At 35.8% G+C, this 22,930-nt stretch overlaps 3 protein-coding genes across 3 annotated transcripts; 1 reads left to right on the top strand and 2 right to left on the bottom strand.

Moving 5' to 3' along the window:
* Positions 1-43: 43 nt before the first annotated feature.
* Positions 44-2,179, bottom strand: LOC141900092 (uncharacterized). Its single transcript, XM_074786823.1, has 6 exons — positions 2,051-2,179; positions 1,355-1,698; positions 1,126-1,275; positions 681-797; positions 461-595; positions 44-386 (listed from the first exon to the last, which is right to left on the bottom strand). Exons 2-6 carry the CDS (start codon positions 1,675-1,677, stop codon positions 293-295), a joined length of 819 nt encoding a protein of 272 aa, XP_074642924.1. The 5' UTR covers positions 1,678-1,698; positions 2,051-2,179; the 3' UTR covers positions 44-292.
* Positions 2,180-2,476: 297 nt separating this feature from the next.
* On the bottom strand, positions 2,477-4,425 carry LOC141899828 (sesquipedalian-1-like). Its single transcript, XM_074786385.1, has 2 exons — positions 4,310-4,425; positions 2,477-3,756 (listed from the first exon to the last, which is right to left on the bottom strand). The coding sequence occupies exon 2, from the start codon at positions 3,747-3,749 to the stop codon at positions 2,946-2,948; it is 804 nt and encodes a 267-aa protein (XP_074642486.1). The 5' UTR covers positions 3,750-3,756; positions 4,310-4,425; the 3' UTR covers positions 2,477-2,945.
* A 193-nt stretch (positions 4,426-4,618) lies between these two features.
* On the top strand, positions 4,619-21,031 carry LOC141898749 (general transcription factor 3C polypeptide 3-like). Its single transcript, XM_074784825.1, has 26 exons — positions 4,619-4,707; positions 4,915-5,071; positions 5,164-5,310; positions 5,396-5,454; positions 5,545-5,668; positions 5,750-5,826; positions 5,909-6,023; positions 6,111-6,277; positions 6,361-6,448; positions 6,521-6,579; positions 6,666-6,778; positions 6,865-6,952; positions 7,040-7,186; positions 7,295-7,475; positions 7,566-7,727; positions 7,809-7,895; positions 7,974-8,035; positions 8,120-8,224; positions 8,299-8,385; positions 8,468-8,566; positions 8,644-8,719; positions 8,791-8,915; positions 9,002-9,089; positions 9,181-9,254; positions 9,501-9,628; positions 20,895-21,031. The coding sequence occupies exons 1-25, from the start codon at positions 4,621-4,623 to the stop codon at positions 9,606-9,608; spliced, it is 2,682 nt and encodes an 893-aa protein (XP_074640926.1). The 5' UTR covers positions 4,619-4,620; the 3' UTR covers positions 9,609-9,628; positions 20,895-21,031.
* Positions 21,032-22,930: the final 1,899 nt, after the last annotated feature.

The following is a 22,930-nucleotide window of genomic DNA, read 5'->3' as shown; positions in this document are numbered from 1 at the left end:
ATCCTAGACTTAAAAGTAGAACATGATATCTATGGATTAAACGTTTTATTTTTCTTAAAAATCGATACGGTAAAAATTCTCACAGAGACTAGAATTACAACAACTGAATCTAACAAGGTTGCCTGTAAACAGTTCACAGGAATCCATTACAATTGCCAGAAATAAAGTGTTCATTGATTTATGATAAACCCAGTTTGACAGCTGTGAGGACAACACTCGCACATCAAGAGATTCCAAATAATCATAGCTTCTATATACAATAAATTCTTCAAGTAGTTCAACCAGACATTTGTCATAAATCCATTTTGTTGTCATTATCTTCATCTTCTTCGTTCCATGATAGTTCAATTTCTGCTGATGAATTCACTGGTCTCGGCACACTTAATCTAAAAAAACATATCAACAGTAAATATTTCACCCCATGGGTTATGATGAATGACCGAAAACAATGGACACTTACGGCTTGAAATCTACATGAACTGGCTCTACAGGTGCACAAACTATATTAGGGGCTGACTGTGGTTTTGGAGTGTTTTCTAAGTTCTTTAATACTGATGAAGGACATTTCCAAAGAACTACTTCCATACATGGTTTACTGAATTGAAATATACCATTTCAAAATACATGGACAAAAAATTAGATGATTAATTATAACCTAAAACGGTAAGAATAAATCATACCTTTCGTTCATTACTTTAGGCCAGCTAACCATTTGTTCTCTTAACGCTTCACAGATTTCCAATCTACCCTGTTCATTCTCCATTTTTTCTTCTATTTCTTCATCTTCCAAGGATAAACTTAAAACAAAATTCATATACAAACCTTCAAACAAAATTCATAGATTGACAGTAAGTAATAGGCCTAACATCTCATGATGAATGGCCTTATTCTTACTATTATTACAAACATGATGATGAATGTTTTAGCTAATTGAAATAAACAGAAACTGCACAGACTACTACTTAAAAGAATAAAAAAGAATTTGATCCATAGGTATGTAAAGCAGCACGACAATTTCTTCAAGAATCGAAAAGGTTGGAATCATTCAATATCTTCATTCACTACTACAGCTGCTGGAGTGAATCCAAAATACAGTGAGAAGAGGTGTGAGCATATGATACGCACCGACTATCAATTTCTTGGATAATTTTCATCGCTTCCTCTTGTGATGTACAATACCAGGCAGCACGCTTCTTAAACCTATCATCGATATACAAATTCTTCATACATTCAGCCATTTTCTCTTCACTAATAAACATTTTCCGTGGCATTGAACTACAAAAAATGGACAAATATAAATTCCTGTAAATTGTTATAATATCCACGAATATTGAATCTTGGCATGTATGTTTACCAAATAGAATCTGTTTTCTTTTTCCGTTTTTTCCAGGCTAGTCCTGGGCTATTTCCTGAACCACTAGCTGTGACAGGAATAGTTCTATTATGAGTATAACCATTCAAATTCATTGCAGCATTTGATGAAGAAAAGAATGAATTTTGCAGTGGAGGTTCATTCCATGGCATATTTGGACGCGTTAAATTGGCTACCATCTCATTCAGTGAACCTGGTTGATATCCAGCAGCATAAGGTTGATTTGTGCCAGCAGAAGCAAGAACATCAGTGTTGCTGAAATGATTCCATATGTGAGCTCCAGTAGTGCCAGTGGTTGGATCCATTCTTGATAATACTCAATACATCTGAAAAATAAACAAAAGTAATAAAGTGGCAGCCCACCACAGTCCTATCTATAGCAAGCCAATAAATATCCTTTCTGTCTGAGAGTGAGTGTGATGAATGTCATTATTCATTCATTACAGGCATGAGGATGATGAATGTTCTCGGAGATTTTACATAGACACAGAATTAACAGATTATCGTTTTAACAGCACCTACAACTCTGACACAAGCTCCTGTGAGATGTTTTTGCTATTTTTCAAATATTAAAACAGAAAATTCACACAGACTACCCGTTTTACAGAACGAGTTTATTTCACTACCTACGGCCTAGTACACGTATAAAAAGAGCCACAACTATAGTAAATAACTCACTTGTATGTCAAGTAGCAGGACGAATCCTTCAATCAATCAGGTCGAAATTATTCATTCAATTTGTGGTACCGTCGATGTTAGTTGTTTTATTTGATTCAAAAACCTCAAATGTACACGTACATCGTGGCGCCATCTATAAATTACTGTGGTTTTTCGATTTTTCATTTATTCCGGGCTCGGACTCGGACGAAATTCAATTCAATCATACTTTATTGCAGCAATATGAAACATACACCAACCAGCCGTTGTACGTCGAAGATACAAATGTAGACGATAAGAAATACGCAAAATTTAGTTTAGGATGCAGTAGCCTACCGACAGGGAAACTATTCCAATTGTATAGGAACAATGCCCATAAATAATTGTTTAACAAAAAAGGATGTAATCATACATGAACTTTTATTTGGTTGAAATTACAACAGTTAAATTGTCTTCATACAATAAATTCAAAGATAAAAGACTGCAGACTCGAGCATGCATGGCATGGAACATTTATAGTAAATTTTGCATTTCATAATAAATCATGATGAAGAGTAAATCACTCTCACACTGTGGAACATACTGGCTCTGAAAAGCTGAATTGTCAGGCAATCTCATCATTAGCCATTTACACTAGGCAAGACAAATGTTCATTAATTGAACAAGTTAATTGATAACAACAAGTTTAAGCATTAGCTAAAATAAATCTTAGATAAATGTACATAGATAGGTTTCAAGTTCATCAAAATCCAGACACATACATTCGAATTAATGAAAATGCTGTGGACACATTAGTAATAAAATAGATTAAAATCTCATGCCAGGTATATAACATGTATCACAGTCACTATATAGACACTCAAAAGCAATTCATATGAATATCAGCAGTCGATTAAATCAAAGATTCTAAACATGTTTACGCTTCGGAACTATCTAGCATCATACTCTGCCTGAGTGAATGAATTTGCTGCCCAAACAATTCATGCATTTCTTCAAACGATCGTGAAGTTGTAACCGTTGGTAACGGGGGAATAGAAACCTCGCTGAAAAAACTAGAATTGCCAAAGTTTGAAACACCCATCATAAGCTCTGGTGTTATGGGTGGAGAGGATGGCGAGGGTAACTGATTAGCCGGTAAAGGGTTATAGTTCTCTTCCTCATCAACCGTAATGTCAAGGTTATTGAATGGATTAAACCGTTGCGAAGATGTCGGTTTTGGTTCATTCGAAACCGAAGGCACTGGAGTATCCAACATTAAAGTTCCTAATTCCGTGACATTTTTCCCGATATCGTTATTCTTAATTCCGGATAAAGTGGTCATTTTATTATGTTCATCGAGCTGTCTTTGTAATTCCGATACCATCAGTTTCATATACTCGTATCCAGCACACGTTATTGCTTTCATCCAAGCCTCCATCTCTTCTTGTGTTTCCGCGGCCAGAATATAACTTCTACATCCGGGTCCGGGATAAACTATCGAAAAACTATACGCGTCGTATTCACGTTCAGATAGCTCAACTGTACAACCCTCTAATATTATAACTCCAATAGGTTCCTTATCACCGGGTTTCTCAAAATAAAACAGTAAATTCCCTTTTAGCACAAACCAACGTTTTTGAAATCCTTTATTCACCTCGCCCTTCTTCAACAGGAAACCTTCTTTATCGATAGGCGAATTGCATACAGCAAAACTGATGACGTTCTTTTCATTTATTTTCATACTTGTCCTAAATTGGAAATTAAAAATCAAAGTTGCAATTCAGTAGCTGCAACTTCTGTTCCAGGTCCTACCCATATCCGATTATAAAAGCTTACCACCAACGATTAGGTATTAAAGTTGAGCGTTGGTTAAATAAAGTTTATATTGTTTGATTGAGCACACCCTCGCTTGCCAGGGTGTAACGATTGCCGAAGGTTACGCCAAAACAAACCCTGGCGGCAGACCCTTCATTGGTCTTTTACCACAGTACACCGCCCAGTACAGTATTTCTTGGCAGACAGGTTCTATATTATATCTAGCCAAGAATCTAGACAGTTTCATTGGATCTTGGGCGATGTACTATACACCAATGACAGGTCTGTGGCCAGGGTTTGTGTTCTTCGATTCGGCGGGAGAATATCAAACCCTGGCAAGCGAGAATAAATTGAGCATGGCCATAGGCAGGCATATGTGGGGGAGGGCCGAGGGGTGGTTTCTTAATCAATAAAAGATTGTTTAGTATTGATTCACAAATTTTCAACTCATTGACAGCAGAAACAACAACGAATACATAAACTTACTAGAATGACCAGCAATCTGAATTAAGTAATATTCTAGAGCTTTCACTGTTTTACAAATTTAGAACATTTCGATTCATCGCAAAAACACGGAAGTGCAGGCAAATGGTGGAATTAATGTTGCATCAGTTGTTAACAGTTTGTTATTGCTGTAACTAAAAATTATGCATTAACTTAAGGAATACATGTATAGTTTTAAAAACTCAAATATTTTCTTAAATTTCAATATTATTTTGATGGATAAGATACACCTAGTTATTGCACAGGAAATGAAAATATTCTGCAATTTGAAAAATCGAGCTACACTTTTCAAAATGGACGCGCAAGAAATAGTTTTTCAATGTCTCGATGGAAATCTAACTGCTGAACAAATACAGCAGCTTCAACAGATGAAAAATCTGGTAATTATCAGTCTTAGATCATTTTCAGTTGCTATTCTGACATTTCTATTGCGTTTAATTATTATACAAGTTCTGATAATCATGCTAGAATTGAGGTATTCTACTATACGCTAGGTGGCAGCACCTTCTTGTTCATGATGGTTCCTTCATTTCAAGCCAGTACCCTAGTATAATTGTTCAATAATGATTTTAATGACTTTTTTTCAGACCACGGAGCTTCTGGAGAGTACATATGTTGATGATGAACAGGGTATACAAACAGTTCATATTGTCGTTGAAAACCCTGCTGAACCGGCTACATCATCAGAGTTAGAGGTTCAACCAATTGACCCCAATGATGAATTGACAATTAAGTACATCCATGGTAAGCAAAGAATCAATATCAAAAATGAACTTCATCTCATTGAATTATGTACGTAATTCATATAAAGGTAATAATGTATCTCTTGCTTGCAGGCATCATTTCATTTGAACAGTTTATGAAAGAACATTCCATGTTTAACAAAAGAGAAGATGCTGACCAAACTATTGAAATGGAGGAGGCTGAAGATAATGAGGAAGTTGAAATGGAACAAGAAGAGGAACCTAAACCTTCAACTAGTGGTACGTTGAATGAGCGATATGTTATTACGACAAGTCAATTTCTCTTTCATATCTGATTTGACATCGTTATTTTCTGCAATTCTAGGACAGAATGAAGCTGTAGTAAAGCAAGAAGAACCTCCAGTGAAAAAACGCAAAAAACGTGTATGTTTTGACGTCAATCCATCATTGATTTTATAGCTGAATATTTACAATTGAATCTTCACTAAAATATTTCCTCTCTTATGTTTTTAGCCAAAAAAGATGCATTCTCGTCTCGCCAAAGATCTTCAGGGACTCATGGGTGAAGCCAATTTAATGTATGCCAGAGGACAACACATGGAGGCTATAAAAATGTGCATGGAAGTTGTAAGACTTGGTAAGTTGATTATTATTGAATTTTGGTGTCATTCCTGGTATGATGGGTGTAGTTTTTACTGGGTGTCTGTTTGTGTTTCAGCACCTACTGCACCAGAACCTTTCCAAACATTAGCTATGCTGTATGACGAAATAGGCGATACAGAAAAATCAATGCAGGTAATTTGTTCTGATCGAAATCTTATTTAGCTTTTCAGAATGGCATAACATAAGGCTTACCATAATCTTTGTTTCTTTGTAGTTCTTATTGATTGCGGCTCATTTGATGCCAAGCAATGCTGAACAGTGGATGAGATTAGCAGAAATGGCAGTCGATTTTAACAAATTGAAGGATGCCATTACCTATCTGAGCAAAGGTAGAGTTGAAGCCTTGCATTACAGTTACCCTGGCATATTGAAAATTCTAGAGGGAGATTGAGTATTTATTGTTCTGAATTATTTAGCGATAAAAGCTGAGCCTGGTAACATTGACTTGATATTTGAGCGCAGCAGTTTGCATCGTCATTTAGACGAGAAAGATAAAGCGATCGATGGATATATTCAGATATTGAAGTTGCTGCCCGTCGATGCTGCAGATCGCTATATTCAATTAGTTAGAGATACCGCAAAGGTGAATGAAACTTGAATATATCTTTTATAAGCAATGATGTTGTAACTTTATAATTCAGCTTAATGTATTATTTTCTTCATTAGCTCGCTCATGAAATAGATAAAAATGATCTAGCTATACAAATCATAGAAAATGCGTTTGAAGAGCGACCTGCGTGTATTACATCAGAGGGTAAGTATTCATCATATATTTTGCAATCAATAATTTTCTTTCCTATCTATAAATGAATTTCCACTTTTTCAGATGTTAATTTGTTGGTGGAGCTTCATATGTCTCAGAAAGAATATGTTAAACCAGTTCAGGTAAAGAAACTGAAGAAAATATGCTTACAATATTACTTGTTTACTGTTTATTTAATGCATTTCATAATAATCGCTTATAACGATAGGTTATAGTACAAAATTGTGGAATCAAATTGAAATTGTTGAGAGATGAAGAAATCGAAGGACAAACTGCCAGGGATATTTTTGAAACTAAGGAATTGCGAGAAAATATCAAAAGGTGCATTTCGATAATGAGACAACATAATCTGTATGTTTTATGGATCAAAAATTTTGAGAATTTTTTTTCCCGGTATTACGTTGTAGTGTGATTGTACCTGAAATGATGCCGATTGATCTCCAAGTTAAACTCGTTGTTTGCTTGATACATCTGAAAATGGATGAAATAGTCCAGGTAAACAATTCTCATTCCGTTAGAACCTGTTTAGTACTCTTCTATCGTCTCTTTTCAAGTGCTACATAGCGCATAATTTCTTTTCAGGTTCTGGTTGCTCCGCTATTTGAATTGAGTGCTGAAGAGTATGGTGACCTTTTCTTGGATGTATCTGAAGCCTACATGGAAGAAGATCAATTTAAAGAAGCTAAACCCATTCTGGCAACTCTTGTTAATTCACAAACATATAACTTGGTAAGACTTTGTGTTATTTGCTGTTGCACACATTCGCCATCTATCGTACTCTTGATCTAAGGGGAGCTAACATAGAATCATTGATAACGTGTTGGTTTATTTGACTAGGCTGCTGTATGGAACACATATGGTGAATGTTTAAATGCGATGGGTGAACTACAGAATGCTGCCGAAGCATTCAAACATGTAGTTGAACTGGCTCCAATTCATTTCAACGCACGTGTACAATTATCCACCATACAACAAAGACTTGGTAAACCAGAGGAAGCTCTTAATGCACTGACGCAAGGTATTGATCCATTTGATACACCGGATCTACTATCCTTTGGTTTTGCATATCAAAGACAATTTACTTCATCTTGAATTACACATCTTTCAGATATTTCAAAACCGCAAGAAATTATTGGACAAGATATCAGATTGTTACATCAGCGCTGTCTGTTACTTCATTCTCAAGGAAAATATTCCGAATTTCTTGAACTGGCGAAGAAGATGTTATTCAGCCATTTCAAAGAAATTCTCAATCCACAGCACATTGCGGGTAATCATTCATAACATTCATAGAATATTGATCTTATGATAGAGATACCATAAATTTGACAGAATTGCTCCTCTTTTATAGTTGTGTTAAGTTATAGAACTCAGAAACATAGGAGTCTAGCTTTGAGGCAGATGCTGGGATCGGATGTGCATTCAGTTTTGAAAGACGGTAAACATCAGCAAAACTGACCAATTTCTTAATATCGAAAGATGGTTATTTAAATGTTGCTTCTTTGATAAATCCTAGCTCCCTGTTTTGATGGGACAAATGCCTTGCCACTTGATGATGTATGGGAACTATATCTTAAGGTACTGACAATTGTAACATTTGCTCCAAATACCTGCTTCCATCCAATATCTGACAATAACTTATTCAAATGTGCATATTCACAGGTCTGTAATACACTTTGTGATTTGGACAGATATCAGGAATTTGAAGAACTAGCAATAACAGCTTTAACAGTACCTCAGTTTATGGATGATTCAAGTAAATCTAAGGTAAGTCCTAAATGAATGAATCAAATTCAACTGTAGGTTGGTCTTTATGGCAATGATTTTATTTCTATTTGTAGGAAGCAGAATTTATCTGTTTGATATCATTCATTTTGAACAAGAATGGGAATTATGCATTTAACTTTGTGAAGGAGTACTGTATGAAGGTAAAAATTTGAGTAATATTCATCTCTCTTCTCATTTCTGGGTTATTATGTATTGAGATTAGTTAACATACTCGTATTTCAGGAAATAGACAACAATCGAGCTTGGAATCTTTTTAATCAAGTTATCCACATTTCTGACCATCAGAGACACAATAGATTCTTAATGAGATACATGCTAAAGGTGCGTACTAGATATTAAACAAATCTTCGACGAAAGTACTCGAATGTGTAATATCTTATCCACCAACATCGTTTCAGGCCACTGATAATTTACCATTAGGAATCTTGAATGGCCATCAATCTATGATCAATGGAAATTATAAATACGCTCTCGGTATGTATAGCACCTTAAACATCAGGTTTTTAACATGTTACTCAATGATTGAATGTCGGGTTTATTTTCAGCTGAATATATTGCTGCTTATCGCCGTATTCCGAAGGATCCGCTTATTTCACTTTGTATCGGATTGTCGTTTATCTATTTAGCTTCTGCTAAATTCTCCATGAGGCGACATTTTCTAGTTATTCAGGTTAGCAATTATTTTGTGTGTATCCACTATCTCAGTCCGTACGAAAAGCAATCATTATTTTCTTATAATTAAAATGGTAATTGCAGGGTTGTGCGTTTTTGAACCAGTATATGCAGTTACGCGGAGAATGTCAAGAATCTTGTTTCAACTTGGGTCGAGCTATGCATCAATTAAGTATGTTATCACATCTTGTAGATGAATATAGAAATAGTTTTCACTTGATAGAATAAACATTCATAAGTAATTCATGAAATTATCACTTTAGGTTTGTTCCATGCTGCAGTGTATTTCTATGAGAAAGGTCTGACTTTATCACCCTGCATTGAAGGAGAGGACGGAGTAAGTTTAGAATATCATTCTTCACATTGTGCTTACTGGTCTGCAAATGTTGCTATGACAATAATAACCGGCTGTAAAGTTAAAAAAGCTATATCATTGAAAGACAGGTGGATGGAGAAGAGTTCAATGAATAAATAAATAAAATTGTTTTTACTTAATGGATATTTCGCTGTCACTGTTAGAAATGTGTAGGTAATAATATGACTGTTCATGATATTTAGAAAAAACTCTTATTGTATGTTGCAGGTATTTGATCTCACCAAAGAATTGGCATTTAATTTGTGTCGCATTTATCAATCCAGTAATTCTGATGATATGGCTCGGATGATAATGGAAAAGTATCTTGTTGTATAAGTGGACATCGTAACGTGAAGGTATGAAATATTGATCGTATGGAGTTTTTGCCAATAAGATCACTTTTCTCTGGCTCATGAATTCATCTGGCTCTAATTCATTGCTATAACAATCCATTAGAGTTTCCAATGTAAGCCTTCATTCATTATGTCATAGAGGGTTGTGCAGTGTTGTAAATTAACTACAGAGTTTTGGTAATTTGATTGCATATGACATATTTATAATCTTCAACTAACGAGTCTGGATATTCCTATAAATCTAGACTTATCTACATGAAATTTCAGACTTTCTCATTAATTATTCTTCAGCCAACATAAAAACTGTAAATCCTCGCAAAGTCTTCAACTGGGTGTTGAATTTGCCAAATCAAGGATTTAATTAGCTTCGCATGCACTTGATAGATGAGAGAGAATTAGTGTTGTGAGATGATTGAATCCTCGCGGCTAAAAGTCACTAATTGAAGTCATACATTTATGAAGTTTTAATTACATTAGAATTGTGGTGTATCTGCAGACACACCTGCCTGCAGCTAGCTAATTCCAATCTAGCTAGGCCTTTATGCAAATTGTATCGAGCGAGCGCTAAATTAATTACCTAAATCATTCTTCATTTTATTGTCTGTTGGCAAGAAGTTTTAATAGAAACGTTAATGGTAATTTGAATTTAGCAGAATCTAAACTTGACATGTAAAAAACAATCCATGAAAACATCATTCCTTATTTAATGTTGCTTATTGTTAAATGTTTATGTCTAAAATGGTCTGTTCAGCTGTTGAGTTTCCATGGGAATTAACTGACCCCGTGATCTTATATGGCTTATATTTCTGTATTCAATCAATATTTTCTGTATATGTATAAGAATTTCGAACAACGATTGAAGTCGATGTTTTCATAAGTTATTCCCTGAGGAAAGCTCGGTGAATGAGAAATAAAGTGACGTGCCAGTCTGATGGTGTTGCTGTGAGCATTTATTCCTTATAATCAGCTACTCTTGATTTTATTGCGAAGTTTTTCTTTATTGGCAATAAATGATTTTATAACCAGGAAGCTGAAGTGAAATGAGTGACTTTCTGCCTGCGGGTCTGTTGGAATGTGCATTAGTTCTCATTATTAAGCGTTTGGATTGAAATCTTGAGATATCTAGAAAAATACTACAATCATACTTGTTTGTAGACTGATAATAAAGGAAATTGAAAAAAATCTTTCGAGCTTTTGAATAGCGGTGAATTTGGAAATAATAAGAGGGCTGTGAAAATGGCATGACCAGATAAACGTCTACTGAAAAATGGGGCCAATTTGTGGCATCAGAAACGTGTTGTGAATATTTTTCAGAATCAGGAAAGTATTCGCCTTGTATGCTATTCATTTTGCAGTGAAAATTGTTTCAATGTAGCAGCGAATAGCGGAGAATTTCGATCGGCAGTGCCATGATGAACCCTGAGTCATGTATTATTTTCCTGGTGTTATGCGATCAGTCGTTTTACTGTTTTGTAGCCTTCTCTCTTGAAGACAGTATTATTATCAATTATTCAGGCAGGCACACGCAGGGATTTTGCTGCGCTTCTATTGACTGGTTGACTGATTTCAAATTGTAACAGGAGATGTACGTAATCAAAAATGAAAATGGAGCATGTAACTGTTTTCACGGTTGAAATGCCATCAATGCGTCTCATATATTAGTTTTATTGATAGATCACCGGCTGACAAGAAAATCCATAATCAGTAAAAGTTTCACTTCTTTATTCTGATTAATGCTTGAAGGTTCATTTGACAAGTAAGAAAGTCATTCTTGTACTTTTACGTCGATGACAACTAATTGATCATTTCCTTGTCAAAATTTATACAGTAAAATCGTGTCTTCTGCCGCTGAATGTTTCAATGTGTCTGGCAGATTAATGCGGTAAGGTTGATTTGAATCTCGCTAGTACGGTATAGATCTCATCTTTGTATAAGCTAGTGCCATACCCATGACTTGAGTGCATTTGCTTTAATGGATTCTTGATGTCATTGCTTATAAGTGTTGCCATTTAGAAGCTGTTATCTGAAACATTTACGCAAGTAAAATAACGTCTCATTGCCAATAAATGGTATGATTACACGTGGGCATTATGCGAAAAAATGACTGACGCATGAAACGCGTATGTCACTCTTAATATCAAATGACAAAAATATTTACTCAAACAAAAAGCTCCGTACAGTTTTAGATGATTCGATTCGTTTGTCAAGATCTAGCAGTAAATAGCTCGCGTGATAAAACACCGATTATATGTCTACCTGTAATAAACGAGGATTTCATATCTTTCACGATATTCATTGTCATGCAGATATTATTGATATCGATATCACGTCTCTAGTTTCGACAATATCTCTGTTTTGCAGTCGGGATTAGTTCTGTCTGTTGCTATATCTGTATTCTGTTCAGCAATACAAATATTCACACGCTTTTCTTCTCAGTGGTAAATCCTGAGTTATCGAATTTTTGCCGATTACCTGTAAATTATCACTGGTTATAAACACGGTATTTATTACTCCTTCAATTGACCACCATTGAGGTAGAATCCGTATTAATGGCGTCTTCAGCCGCTGTGTGATGTGAAAATATCAGTCTATTGCCACGCAGCTTGCTTAGCAGGCTTTATTGCTCTTGATCATTTCATATTCACACTTCATGTATCTTGTTTTTTAAGAGTAATTGTAAGTTTTCAGTAGGTCTCCGTGTGAAATGCGACTGATAACTATGGTAATCATCAAAGTCCTGGTCACTGGAGTCAAGCTAATTGTTTGCAGCAGGTTTTGGGATATGGCTTCTTTTTATCACCTGTGTATCAAGGGCAGATAAGGTATCAATTTTGGTGATGGCAAGAATCCAAGGCTTAATCATTTTCTATTTCTGGAATCTATTCAGATTTGTGCATAGAAAATGTGCTTTGTAATAAGCAGTTTTCAAAGCTTGAATTGGCAACGTGAACCAAAGGTTATCCACTGAGGTTTCTGGTTGCCGTAATTTATTGAAATATAAAGTTCCCTGATGGGGATTACCGTGTGACAAGCGGTACTGCCATAAATGACATGATATCTCTATTCAGATGCTGTTTTATTTTATCTAGGTGTTCATCTGTTTGGATACATTTGCTCACTATTTCCGGTTTGTGATGGAAATGTGTTTTATTTGTGTGCTGCCTGAACGCATAAAATTTGATGGATGTTGCGCGTAGATTTGATTTGACCAGTCATATACATGTTCGATTAGACAGGGTGGCCACTCTACTGCAGTGAACTTCTTAATGTGCATTTGAAGTTTGGTGACGCTTAATCTTGACCAATTATGTTGAATGATCATTAGAGATGATAGGACAGTCGATTGATCGATTCATCATTTTTAATATGCCTGAAAATGTAATCTGCTTAGAGCAGATATTCGATTAAAACTGGAAATATGCCATTCCCTGCTGTACTCGAATCGATCTTTAATGGGTTAATGGTAGTCAAAAAATCATACAAACAAATAATCCTGTTGATGAGATATTCATCAGGGTTCTCACTGAATCTTGATGATATGATGTTGAAATAAAGTGGTATTTTTGAGTTTTGTTTGGGTAGATCCTCAGGCTGTTGCAGTCATGTTCACCAGCCGTCAATTATCTGTAAATTAGTTTCATTGATGGAATTTATTGAAAGCCTTTAACGTTCAGTTCCACTCACGATTTTCACAATTACCGATTAATAACAATTTGCAAGTTTTATGGCTGCTCTAAAGTGATGCCGATAATAATAATGTTACAATTGTTTACACAATGGTCGTAGCACATCTTTTGATATAGCCGTGTCCTGAAATCTGTCAGAATTGCATTAAAGCCCATAGAGAAGTCCTGTGGTGCTACTCTTATCTACTTGCAGTAAGAAATGCTGTCAATTTTTCTTGCCACCATTTCTTCCACACTGAATGAACCAATCATGATGTAATGCGCGCTAGTGGCTTGCCATGTATTGATGTAGAATCATGTGTAATTTTTTGAGCCAGAACGTCATGGCAGATAGTTATTGAACTTAAAAATGACGTCCCTTAAGGCAAAGGTAATTTCCATGATTTACGTTTTTGGAAAATAGTGCAAATGCATCGGAGCAAATAGAAAATGGTCTCACTGGTGGCAATAACTGCAGTCAAGGTCATTCATTCTTATCATAGTGTCTGACATTGTTGGTCATTCATTACTATGAAGACACCAGTTACATTAATGGCTGGTCATTTCCTTCATCGAAACCAATGTCCACTCGATATGTAACCAAGTGACACCCAAGCTGTCTCTATTTTCTGCGCGGCAAAATTACCCGAATCGGTTCCCGGAAGCCTACCCCATTTACTTCAGGTAATATGTGGAGGTGTGAGATTCAAGTCCATTCATGAAGAGGACTTGAGTAATATCCGGTTAAGGTATAATGTGGGAAACAAGACCGTCGAGCGGCAGTTAGTTTTTAAATATGTATGAAATATGCGATAAGAGCATTTGACATCACGCGAGAAGCTACAAGTCTATGATTCTGACAGCTTTCCATTTTCATTTAATCGGAATGGCAGGACATGACCTTACAGTGATCTAACCTTATCAATTTGGATATTCTTCTATAAATTGTGGAGTGGCTGATAAGAAAAAATATCAACACCATCAATTACATCGCACTAATGATATACCTGATGGCAATATGAATCTGAGAATTCAAAAAATGATTGCCAAATAACTGGCTTCAGGCAGTCAAATAGAAATTCAAGGTACATCAGCTTTCGTTGACAGATGATTATACAGTACTTTTCAAAGGAAATTTTCTACATGAACTGCAATGTCGAGGATATCTTCAGCAATTCTCTAACGATCAATCGGGAATTAATGTTTGAATAAGTTTTTGCTGTTTGTTGTCTTCTTGCTAGAGCAGATAATGGCAACGATTTTGGTGGTGAATCGCAAATTTTAATTAGATTCCTGCTGAAACTGATGTAAGGTAATTACTACGGGCTAAAGTCACGTTTAAATTAAAATGCTGAGTCAATGTTTAGATAATTGATCAACAAATTTATGTCATCAGGAATTCGATGCCTATCGATATGTTGCCAATGTAGGAGCGTGACTGTTTAGCTCTTTGATTCGATATATCTGAGGAAATGACCGTGTCGATGATAGTTAATTGAGAATTGTTCGAATCTTATTGAACGAAAATGCATTGATGTACGAGGATAGATGATGGTATGATAGTTCTTTCTCGATCTCTCTCTCTCTCTTACGTCTGTGGTGAGTGAGCGAGCGAGTGTAGACGTAGCGAGTAGGCAGGCTGGGCAGGCAGGCAGTAATCGGTAGCAGCGACAGGCAGAATACTGCCGGAGATTGCCAGGGAAACGTGGCTTAAAACAGATCGTTGTATTGTCATTGACAGTGTGGATTAATTGATATAACACAACCATACTGTGGGTTTATTAGGTGAGTTTTTTAATATTTCCATCTCGTATTGAAAATGAGTGGTTGAAAATATAAAATCTAAGAAGTTCGTATTTAACTCTGCAGTATTCTGAATTTTTCAGAGAAATATCTTCTCAACTTTTGTTTTCGAAGTCAAGTTTCTTATTGTTGCTAATCATTAGTATACTCTTAATTCATTCCCCGTTCCAATTTCGCCATCGAGGAGCGATAATTTGTTTAAAGGTGGTTTATTCAGTTTTTGCTGATGGCTGCACACACGTAGGTGTATGACAAGGGTATTATCCTTTGATCATGTTAGAGGTTTCTTTATGTACCGTACCCGAGTCTGAGAAGCACTAAGCCTCTTCATTATATTCATAGTTATCTGTAAGCTGTTTTCTTATTGCAGTATTTTAACGTATATCAGCTTGCTGTGAATAAAAGCTTTGATGTCGCGAAGAAAATGCCATTGGTTATTCTATGATAACATCTCATCGAAGTGGGCGTTTCGTTGCACGAATTTTGATGAGAAAAAGAAAATTTCCCTTTTATTTAACGCTAATAGAATTCATATCATCTAGCATAAATAAATCTAATCATTTGTGTGAACGTTTTAGAAGATCAGGGGTTAATTTGTTTTTATTTGTCAAAGTCGTCATAGTCTTTGAGTAGGATTACCATATGTAATGACTTCGGCGATGCCAGTTTCCTTGCTTCATTATATATGGTAATCGTCACCAGACACCTGACGATATCTATTTGAATATCTATATTCGTTGTTTTATTTGTACAGATTGAGTCAAATTGTCTGTTTAAAATTGATATAGGCATGAGTTGTTTTGATACTGTCGAGACTAACATTGGAGTTCGTGAACATATCGATCTGCGAATAGATACGGTGCCAGTATTTCATGGAGCCAATGCTCATTCCAGTGTGGAAATTGGAATGTAATATGTGCATCCGTATTCGCATGGACTGTTTTAATTGCTGTATTTCCTGTAACATTCGCAGTCGGTTGAAAATGGTTTATTACATGTAGATCGAAACTCTTATTCGAAGTATTGGTTCCAGTAAATTGAATTTTTGTGTAATAAGTGGTTTTCAAGTTTGAAGATTCCTAGTTCTAACTGGTCATTATCTACTGAATCCTCAGCAGTAATACGAAGTGCTTCCTACTGTTGTTAGTGGTTTTAGATATTGAGATTGCATTGCATATTCGTTCAATATTAGTCGTCTTGAAACTCGAGATGTGGCCTCAGTTGATAAATCATCCTTTTTACTAATAGACATAAACTCCACATGATAGGATACACGGACACTACTCATAACCAGTAATATCAATAATTTCATGGTTTTCCAGTTTTTCGGACGGGTATGTGTAATGGGTCCTCTGATTTTCCAGCTCGATTAATCAACTTTATTGCTGTTTTACGTTTGCTGAGACCTATCACTAACGGTTGGTTATACATTTCACATCAAACGATTGCTGGCGTATTTCTGTCAAAATGTACGTAGAGAATCACTAGGAATCATACGGCCATTTACTTTGGCCATTATGAAAAATTGCCATGGGCAGCAGTTTGTGTTTGTATGTGCAGTCTGTGCCAATATCAGTAATAATGATCTAACACACGATGAAATAAAATGATCTTTCGAACAAGCCTCTCACATAAAACCTCATGACCAGATAACGGCAAAGAGTTTGTCATTATGGTCAGTAACAGAAGAGATGAAATTATTCGGATATTCAGAAGGACCACTGACCGGTCTGTCACCCTGTATTTATATGCACCGCGTTGTGTATGTATTTCTGTACATCAACAAGTCATCACTTATCCACATGATAAGCTGATTTACGGCGATAATACCGGCAGGCGTAATGTGAAGATTGGATCGCTCCGTGTTCACAAATATAGATTGCAGGACAAAAATAGTTCGTAAAGTGGTCACGATTGAAGCCTGCAGTAGCTGCAAATTGATCTTGTTCACTTTTTAGATACAGAAAACTAACCCATAGGCAGTAGATTCACTTTCCGTGAATATGTACTGAATGTGTTTGTTCAGTGAATTCTACCTTGGACGGCTATTATTCAATCATATCCTAATGAAGTAATTCGATATTTTCCTAATACCGAAGAGAAAACATCATGAATATCGGGTGTGGTTTAGTATTGATGTGTTCATTTCAGTGAGCAGGAAGATGACCTGTCTATTAGTGGTCTGTCAGTGACATTAATATTGGTCATTAACATTTCATAGAATCATGCAATATTACGTTTTAATTACAAGATATTTCTCATGATTGTAGTTTTTAAAGATATGAGAAAACTAGTCCTACTGATAGGATGTGGATTATACTTCGCTGACAAGAATCAGTTCAAAGATATTATATTTTTAACTGCTATATGAATGTACTTTGTAGGAGTCTTTCTGAAAATGTGGGGGACCACTAGTTAATTGGTCGCTAATTCTGTATAATGATTTATCATCATCTTCGGGTTAATGCAATGATATCCTCGAGGGAAGGGAAGTTTCCGACGACAGTTAATGAGAGATTTCGCCGCAATACGGTCAGAATCTTCTCCATTTACCCACCATCGGTCTTAATCTCACTGAGAGTTGACTGTCCGGCTTCAGTGGCACCTCAAAATCAAATCACCATAATGGATGGACGAAGCACGTTCTGCGCAGGTTACTTCATTATTCCTTTTTGTCAGTCTTATTGGTTTCATTTGTGGAATTGTCCCGCAATTTTCCTTCGAGTCTGAAGCTCACAATTTCGATGGAGAGTCACGCGAAATAAAAATCCATTGCTGTTCATTTTTCTCATCATTTGATTCAATTTACGTCGACAACCATGCATTCACGATCAGTGCCGATGAGTTAGAAATAAAATAGGCAATCACTCGGGCCTTATCATCTATTATATAGTATAATGTTCAGTGATTAGCTACTGGATGATACAGGCTACAGTTATATCAATAGTAATACAATCAATGTCTTCGACCGTCGGGCGTCGGTATCAGTAGAATGTGAATTACTATGCCTAGATATATGTAGATACTAGGTACTTGCGTATAGTTTATCAAAAATCTCGAGCACGAGTAATATAATAACCTGAAAATCCGCAGGGAAACATGCAATTTTCGAGGGTAATATTCTCGTACAGAGAGATCTAAAAGTATGTGTATACGGGTATATAGACCTCCGCGACGTTTAGAAATTATTTTACATGTTTATTTCCGTGGGTAGACTGATGATATGTGCTTTGGGATTTTATAATGCATTGCTTCAGCGCTCCTTCACTATTTTCTATCGAGATAACATCTCAATTCTGATTAAAATGAGGCCTTAATGGCTTGCGAATAATGTCGGGTTTAATTAAATCAGATTTTCATAGATTATCCAACAGATGTTCGGTGATTTCCGGTTTCTACAGCAAACTCGATCTCCTCTAACTTGTTTGTGACATTGCGTAGGATTTCCTAGCTTATTATGTGAGGAAATCAAGCAAACAAATACGTGAGGCATATCAGAAAATACTCTCAATTAGTCTGAAGATGACAGTTCATCAGTATTCAGGTGATTACTCATGGCATAGATTGTAGTATGAACAAGAATACTTGACCATCGCAGGGATTTCCTACTATATAAACACGGGAAATGGTTCTCAGTAAAAAAGAAGAAATAAAATTAGCAAACGAGTCATTGTGATCAGGTTTTTTCTCATATTTTTGGCAGCGGTATTTGATGCGTAAAAAGTGTATTTTGAAAAATGTGGTCTCCGAAAGAAACCTCGAAATAATCTGATGGTAGATTAACTTGGCTGCTGTCAGTTTGTGAAAGGAGGATGGTTATGAATTTGATATTGCTGAAATATCTATTGATCGGACTGTATTCTTGGTGGTGATGTAGATTTATTCCAAGCAGTCAGTTTGTAGTTTGCGTGGTGAAGAGTATGGGAAGAATACACAGATACATGTTACATGGAATGTGGTTACTTTAATTAAATTCAAGTCAAGCCAGCAGTTCATGTCATTTAAATCTGTTCCAATGGATGGATTTGAGTGATGAGTTTTCTGTACACAGCTTGTGGTTTCGTAAGTCAGTATATACTTATATATAAATACATATAGAACACATTATTTGCAGGTTTTTTTTCAGCTGTAGTTTATCGGCGAGATTATCAATATCCGATACGCTACTAGAATATTCAAGATATGACAACCACTCTTAACGCTGTTCTATATTTAGTTTGTTATATTTGTGACAGGAATGTGTGGTCATTGCGCCTGTACATTTATCTGAAGAGCCAGATCGCCTCAAGATAATTGACTTTTTTACCCGTCTAGCAAATTTCATTACCTCCACGCATAGTGATTGCTGTTGTCATTGCATATACAGATGACCAAGAAATGGAGTAAATCCTCTATAGCTAGTTCATAGCCCTGGCTCTTCTCTGACTGACTGACTGACTGGCTGACTCACTGATGAATTGGAAAGGTTGGTTGTGCTTGTAATTTCATCTGGTTGTCATAAAAATTCTGTAAATATTTGAACGACGAGCTAAGATGTCCATGTTGGATGAAATCTAATCAGTCCTGTGTGTTAGCGTGTAACAATTGGTGATTTTATGTGGGTTTTTTGGATTAAATTAAGTGGAATTCTGTTAGTTTGTGATCAGAATTTCTGCAACAATGATGAACACACAAAGGCAACATAGAAAACTAAGAGCAAGCAACAGTAGATATGGACATTATTGGCTTGTTGGGAGTTGCACCGCTCCGGGGTAGTGTGGTTTTCTTCCACTTTGGTGATACTCTTTAATTCATACGGATGAATTTTTAATGTCTATATGACAACTCCATGCCTTCCAGTTTCACTTTTTGGGTAGTTGTCAGTTCAGACTCGAATGGGCAGACATATTCATCATTCAAGAATTATACTATCAGACAATTTTTGGTTTGAGAATGCCAATCAGGTTTCGTCAGTTTATAGGAAGCTATTTCCCTTTAGATTGGTCATCGACAGTTTAGATTTTTGTGAAGAAAGTCAATCACAGGAACTCATGGGGATAAGAAACATGCACTGTTTTTTCAGGCAACGCAATTATATTAATCGATAATTCTAGGTAAACTAATTTTCCTCGCATGATCAGTTCAATAATTTTTTGGTCTTATCTTCCATGTGACTATGTTTTGGTTATTTTGAATTTGTCCTGACCATTAACCTTGGCGAGTAGCAGCAGAAGTAGTAGTAGTAGTAGGCAATAAAATGATGTAAGGATAGAATGATTAATAAATGTGAGAAATACATCAATTAGATTGTCAGTAAATCGTGATGTCAACCCATTTATCATATATAATGCTAGTTTTATAAATGATTTTTTTTAAAAAGGTTGACAGCTTTTATGCATTGAATCAAATGCAGGAAATTAATTTACATACATGCACTGCTCCAAATGTATTAATTCACACAACTCATTAATGAGGTAATTGATGTCTATATTGATTACTGACGCAAAGGTCAAAAATTGCCAGGTAAAAAAGCTTCTAACAGCCTCATCATCATTCGTTAGTTATAGCCCTCTATTTCCTGTCATTTGATACAGCCTTGATCATAAATACTACTGATGTCAGTACTGTGGAGTGTGAACAGGCTAAAAACTTGAAGCTTTTATCAAGATATTAGGTTTATCACAAAAAAATCATTGTTCTTTAGTTATTGATGATTTTGTATTTACAGGAGACTTCGCATAAGTCGGTTCATTTTTATCAGATGTGACTCGGAAAACTTTTTTTGCAATTTTTTCTTATTTCTTTTTCTTTATATTTTTCAGACTTAATATATCGGGATACAAATTGGACATTGTCTCAACAGTGGAACTCAACGTGGATTGCGATTATTCTAGCGACAACAGCGACAATTATCGTGTGAATGCGTGAACGAATGCTACATTGATAGTCAAATAGCTCTATACAATGTTTATTAAAGATGCAGAAAATGATTGGTACGCAGATCATGATGTGCCTGCGAGCTAGAATGAATACCTTCCATTAAAACAGGATCTCCTTTATCGATTTCGGCGCAATAATCCGTCATACTGAAGTTTGATTGATTTTTCGAGAATGTTCGTATCAGTTCAAACAATGTGCGAAATAACGCGTTCTCAAATTAGCGATGCGTTGATATCGCTTTCAAATCAGTAACAAAGCTAGTTTAGAAATACATTACTCTGTTCGCTCAGCTCGTTGTATTCAAAGCTTCCATTTTCGCGACTGACTAAATAATACGTATTTATGTGCGAGTGTCATCGATGTTCAAGATCTTTTTTAAGTTGAAGCCAGGTTCCATTAGACAGTGAAACTAACTCTGAAACATTTATCAAGGTTGTATTGTTTGTACGTGTCTACGTCTGAGGAGGAAGCCACTGAAAATAAGTCTGAATCTGGATATCATCACCTTTAGGACTGAGAACCAGTTACGTGTGATCGTGTCAAACTTGTGGCACTTTTCAAATTTCTGTCAAATTTCTCTGTTATCTTGCATGTGGAATTGTCCGACAGATACTGCTTTATATTCAGCTCATGATTTCTCATAATCTTGTCTTGAACTATTGTCTATAGCTGAGAGCATTTCTCGTAATTTGATTGAGTATATTCTACCTATTTTGAATGAATTGAAAGCCCTATTTGATGATTAAATCGACATCTTGTTGTGAGTAGGCGTTTTCATCTCTTGATCTGTGAAAATTAATCAATTAATCAAAAAACGTTTCAGAAGTATTAATTTAAGATACCTTTTTTTTAAGTATACAATTAGAAACGAGAAGCTAATCATGTATATATGATGAACATTGAGTAGCAAAGCTGTAAAGTGTATATGATCAAGAGTGAACTAACATGAATGTTAATAATTCTACCTCCTCGGTGAATCTGACACGCTGGCTGGATGACAACGATATGGCTGATTTGTCACCAGGAGCCATTCGTCTTCTTACGCAGATATTGTGTCAGAATTTAACTGAGCGAGGTTTGAGCGCTGCGGCTTCTGCCTCTGCTTCAGTGCCTAAAAAGTCTAACAATGTCGATGCATTGTTATATATCATAGTTGTTTTGTTAGCGTATGCGTTCAGTATGATTGTACTGATGGTCAAATATGTACAACGGGAAAACAAAGAGGCCATATACGATGGTTATTACGTCGAGTTTGTCAAAAGGGAAAAATTCTATGAATCTCAATCTGGTAAAACGTCGTTACGAACTTTAGTGGAGAAATCGCTGCTCGGCACGAAGCCAGTTCCATCGTCGACTTGTAAAGTAACTTCTGTGTAACGTCTAGTGATTTCCGCTGGACGGAATCATTAGCCGATATTGATCATGAAATAACGGCAGCAGTCATTTGTATAAAAACCATGTATTCTTCTATTCCTGTGTTGTTGCGATGAATTGCAAACAGAGGGAAACTGGAGACAAGGTTTTAGCTAAGGCTACTAGACTATGTTTGTACTAGGTAGACACACTCGTGCTCTTGATCAGTGCGGATTGTATTAATGTGTTGTTGTTTCTATTGAAAGTGTAAACTCTCCATTAACAAACATTTCATCTGCTAATCTGTTAGTACTATGTTCGATCATGATCATTTTGAACATTCAGCACTGTAGACAATCATACATTTTACTCTTCAGCCTCAGAGAAGCACATTTTATCACGTGTGTTTGCTAATACATGTACATTATTTGATAGACAAATTCTTATCTGTATATGACAAGCTTCTTTAAGTGATTTTGGCTAGATACTGTTTGGCTAGATAAAGACTGTCCATTGAGGTTCTAATTTCAGACAGTATTAGATGAATTGATTACCACATTTTCAC

Source organism: Tubulanus polymorphus, chromosome 2 (genome assembly GCF_964204645.1).
Source record: "Tubulanus polymorphus chromosome 2, tnTubPoly1.2, whole genome shotgun sequence".
NCBI lineage: Eukaryota > Metazoa > Nemertea > Palaeonemertea > Tubulaniformes > Tubulanidae > Tubulanus > Tubulanus polymorphus.
This window is presented reverse-complemented; position numbering and strand designations above follow the sequence as displayed.

Excerpts from the sequence above, each read along its gene's own strand:
- LOC141900092 (XM_074786823.1), bottom strand. The coding sequence starts at position 1,677 with ATGGATCCAACCACTGGCACTACTGGAGCTCACATATGGAATCATTTC. Across the intron at positions 596-680 it reads CCTAAAGTAATGAACGAAAG|TAAACCATGTATGGAAGTAG; the intron begins GTATGATTTATT and ends ATTTCAATTCAG. Across the intron at positions 387-460 it reads GTTCATGTAGATTTCAAGCC|ATTAAGTGTGCCGAGACCAG; the intron begins GTAAGTGTCCAT and ends ATGTTTTTTTAG.
- LOC141899828 (XM_074786385.1), bottom strand. The coding sequence starts at position 3,749 with ATGAAAATAAATGAAAAGAACGTCATCAGTTTTGCTGTATGCAATTCG.
- LOC141898749 (XM_074784825.1), top strand. The coding sequence starts at position 4,621 with ATGGACGCGCAAGAAATAGTTTTTCAATGTCTCGATGGAAATCTAACT. Across the intron at positions 6,024-6,110 it reads CATTACCTATCTGAGCAAAG|CGATAAAAGCTGAGCCTGGT; the intron begins GTAGAGTTGAAG and ends TGAATTATTTAG. Across the intron at positions 6,449-6,520 it reads TGCGTGTATTACATCAGAGG|ATGTTAATTTGTTGGTGGAG; the intron begins GTAAGTATTCAT and ends CCACTTTTTCAG.